The sequence below is a fragment of the Musca autumnalis genome, unplaced genomic scaffold (assembly GCF_047663935.1).
Source record: "Musca autumnalis isolate F117 unplaced genomic scaffold, ASM4766393v1 scaffold_2, whole genome shotgun sequence".
In the NCBI taxonomy this organism is placed as follows: domain Eukaryota; kingdom Metazoa; phylum Arthropoda; class Insecta; order Diptera; family Muscidae; genus Musca; species Musca autumnalis.
The window spans coordinates 73,521,542-73,525,675 of record NW_027411755.1 but is presented as its reverse complement, the minus strand read 5'-3'; the positions used below and the strand labels follow the sequence as shown (position 1 = coordinate 73,525,675).

General features: G+C 38.9%; 1 protein-coding gene across 1 annotated transcript; it reads left to right on the top strand.

Annotated features, from left to right (window-relative positions):
- The first annotated feature begins 3,284 nt into the window (after nucleotides 1-3,284).
- LOC141392270 (uncharacterized) lies at nucleotides 3,285-3,887 on the top strand. The gene has a single exon (XM_073965221.1). It carries the CDS (start codon nucleotides 3,285-3,287, stop codon nucleotides 3,885-3,887), a length of 603 nt encoding a protein of 200 aa, XP_073821322.1.
- The last annotated feature ends 247 nt before the right edge of the window (nucleotides 3,888-4,134 follow it).

The following is a 4,134-nucleotide window of genomic DNA, read 5'->3' as shown; positions in this document are numbered from 1 at the left end:
ATCGCTAAATCGCTTTATCTCGTCGAGATATGAATTTTGGCATACCAAATATGGGGTCTAGGACGAATATTTCGTGTTGTTGCATAAACTTTTGGAGAGACAATATGTAGCATGGGATAAAAATGTGGTTCTCTACACAGAACCCATTATATATTAGGCAGTAGGCCCGTTATCTAGCAAACACTTTATTGCAATTTACATCAGAGGATAGGTCAGTAGTTTTTTCCCATATGTAGGCTACTTTGCGAAATATATATGTCCTCAAGGAATTAAAATATCGACCAAAAATAAAATTTTTATATTTCTTACAAAAGTAATGGTCCATTTCACCCGCTAAAGAATATCAGATCATCATTCAAAATTGTAGGCATCTTTTTCGACCTATACTCTTACCCGGTGCAAAATTTCGGGACTATTGATGTATAATTGCGACTTCTAGCGAGTTTATTATTACACTACAAACAAATAACGGAATATATTAGGCTGTAACTCTGTTATCTGATCATGCACACCAACATAATTGACATCAATTGAAAGGTCAAGCGTTCCACTTTCAAGTATATCTCACTTGTAAGGAATGTCACTTCCAGGAATTATGATATAAGCTGTATATTTAAAAATTTCACAATTTTCACACAAAAGTTTTGGTCCATTTAACCCTCTAAATATTATCCTATCGCCATATCAAATTACAAGCTTCTGCTTTGTGATATACTCTTACCTTATTTCAAATTACGCGTTGATCGGACTATTATTGAGACCTACAGAGCCGCTAGAAAATTGGATAAATATTATGTTTTTGGTCCATTTCACCCGCTAAATATTTCACGATCATCACCAATAAGAATAGGTATCTATTCTGATCTGAACCCGACCTCCATACAAAATTTCGTGATGATCGGTCCACAATTGCGGCCTGGAGCGTGTTTACAATTTATAATGGACAGACGGACGGACGGACTGACGGACGGACACACATCTCAAAATCGCTTTATCTCGTCGAGATATGAAGATTGGTATACCACATTGGGGGTCTCCGACGAATATTTCGCGGTGTTACATGAATTTTTACCAAAACAAACTTATAATACCCTTTTCCACATTGTGGTATAGGGTATAAAAATTCCGTCAGACATCCCAAATTTCAGCGACACTGGACACATATATCGTGTTTAGAGCATCAAATACAGAAAATCGGCCTAAAATATAGATAGGAGCAATACCCAAATCTGAACCGATTTCGATATGATTTGGCACATTTATGTCTAGACCAAATCCCGTTACGCATTCCAAATTTCACAGAAATTGGACATAAATAGCGAGTTTGGTTCATAAAATACAGGAAATCGGCCGAAAATATATACAGGAGCTATATCCAAATCTGAACCGATTTCGATATAATTCGGCACATTTATTTCTAGACCAAGTTCTGTAACACATTCCAAATTTCAGCGAAATTGGACATATATAGCGTACTTGGTGCATAAAATACAGGAAATCGGCGAAAATATATATAGGGAGCTATATTCAAATCTGAACCGATATCTATATAATTTAGCACGTTTATTTCCAGTCCAAGTTCCGTCATACATTCCAAATTTCATCGAAATTGGACATAAATAGCATCTTTGGTACATAAAATAAGGAAATCGGCCGAAAATATATGTATGTGGGAGCTATATCCCTTGTGGGGTTAGCTAGATCCTCCATCGGGACCCTCCCATTGGCGAATTGGGGACGCTCTGGCCGTAAAGTGGAGTACCAGGGAAATAAAATACCTGGGGGTGACCAAAATCTAGCTTAAGGAGTGGCAGCTGGCTCCTTAATATCTTTGGATGGCGGAGGTTGAGTCAACCGGTACGGCAATCATCGAGGAACAATCGGCGCACAGAAAACTAATAAGCGGCGATTGTACAGCGAAAAGCGGATGTCAGTTTTGGATCAAGCGATTCGCTATACAAATGTGTTTACCTTAAAGGCGGGATGGTGTCTTTAGTTGGCAGCCCCAACACCATCATAGGATACAGAGGGCCGATCACCCACTTATCTGAAACTCAAAGATTAACGAAACAACTACAAGAGAAAATGATAATCCCAACCTGATGACGAATATTGGAATACGAACACGGCTACGAATAGGACAATGGAACGTCAGGACGCTACGAGAAACTTCAAGGCTCGCTCAGCTAGAGGCCCAATTCAAAAAATTTAACATCGACATTCTGGGTATAAGCGAAATGAGATGGTGTGGAAAAAGTGACCTCATATCAGGAAATGGAAATATTGTGCTGTATAGTGGAAAAGACAAAAGAGCGGAAAGCGGAGTGGGATTCATAATTTCAAAACACCTACGGAAGACACTTGCTGAATGGAATCCTGTATCGGACAGAATCATAACAGCGCGGTTCTATACCAGTATCAAAAAATATCTAACTATCATACAATGTTATGCCCCCACAGAGGACACAGAGGATATAGAAAAAGATGAGTTCTATGAGCAACTATATGCAACCTTACGCAAAACACCAAACCGCGACATAATGATGCTAACAGGGGACTTCAACGCAAAAATTGGCACTGATAACCACAACCTTTCACACATAATGGGTAAACATGGAATGGGTTCAAAAAATAGCAATGGAGATCGTTTCATTGAAACGTGTCAGACTTTTGATTTAGTCATTGGTGGATCAATATTTCCACATAAGACAATCCACAAATATACCTGGACATCACCTAACGGGAATACGCATAACCAAATAGACCATATGTGTATTCGACGAAAATGGAGAGGAAGCTTGGAAGACGTGCGCACCAAAAGAGGTGCCGATATGGACAGCGATCACGAGCTATTAGTAGCAACAATAAGGATCAAATTAAAGAAAATACACCAAGCTGGCTCAACAGAAGGCATCAGGCGCCTGGATCTCCAATCACTCAGAGATGAAACAAAGAGAAGATTAGTTGATCAAAAGATCTTAGAATATTCGCAATCAAGCGTAGAAAGAACATCATGGGAAGACACATGCAAAACACTACAGGATATCGGAAGAGACATAATCGGTTACAAACAAAAGGAAAATCGAAAAGCATGGATATCAGAAGATACGTGGACACTTATACAGGAAAGAAATGCATGGAAAAAGTGCAAACTTGACAGTGATGAAGCGTTACAAAGATACAAAACTGTAGCCAAATTTGTGAAAAAATCTGCCAGAAAAGATAAAAGAAATTATTTTAAAAATATAGCCAATGATGCAGAAGCTGCTGAAGGAGCAAACAACATGAGGGAATTGCATAAACTTATCGGGCGACTAAGTAATCAAAATAGAAATTGTGATCACATTGTGAAAGTTAAACACGGCCAACCCATTACCCAAGTTGAGGAACAAACGCACCGATGGAAACAACACTTTGAGTTTATAAGCAACGTAAACGAAGATAATCTATCGAACCCAGAACCGTTAATGGAGCACCACATAAACAATTCAATATCCACAGAAACACCAAATCCGAACGAAATAAAACAAGCCATTTTAAGACTGAAAAGAAACAAGGCACCAGGTGAAGATGGAATCCCACCAGAACTCCTACAAGTTAATCCAGCAACTTCAGCAGAGATGTTATATCCCCATATTCGAAACGCATGGATAAACGAGCAACTACCCAACTCGTGGAACAAAGGCCTTATAATTAAACTGCCCAAGAAAAATGACCTATCTGAATGTGACAACTGGAGAGGTATCACACTGCTCAACACCATCTACAAAATAATGGCAATCATATTAAACGTAGACTGCAAGCCATCGAAAAAACGCTCAGAGACGAACAAGCCGGATTTCGCCCCCATAGAAGCTGCCTGGACCAAACAAACACTCTACGAATAATTATTGAACAGACGCTAGAATGGAGAACACCTCTTTATTTAGTTTTCGTAGACTTCAAAAAAGCCTTTGACTCGATAAGAAGGTCTGAAATATGGAACGCACTAAAAGCGAAAGGCGTGTCTATAAAATTAATTAAAATAATCCAAGGCCTATACAATAATGCAGAAACATGCGTTCTACACAGAGGCAGAAAAAGCGAATCCTTTTATACCAATGCAGGGGTTAAACAAGAATGCCCTCTCTCACC

Excerpts from the sequence above, each read along its gene's own strand:
- LOC141392270 (XM_073965221.1), top strand. The coding sequence starts at position 3,285 with ATGAGGGAATTGCATAAACTTATCGGGCGACTAAGTAATCAAAATAGA.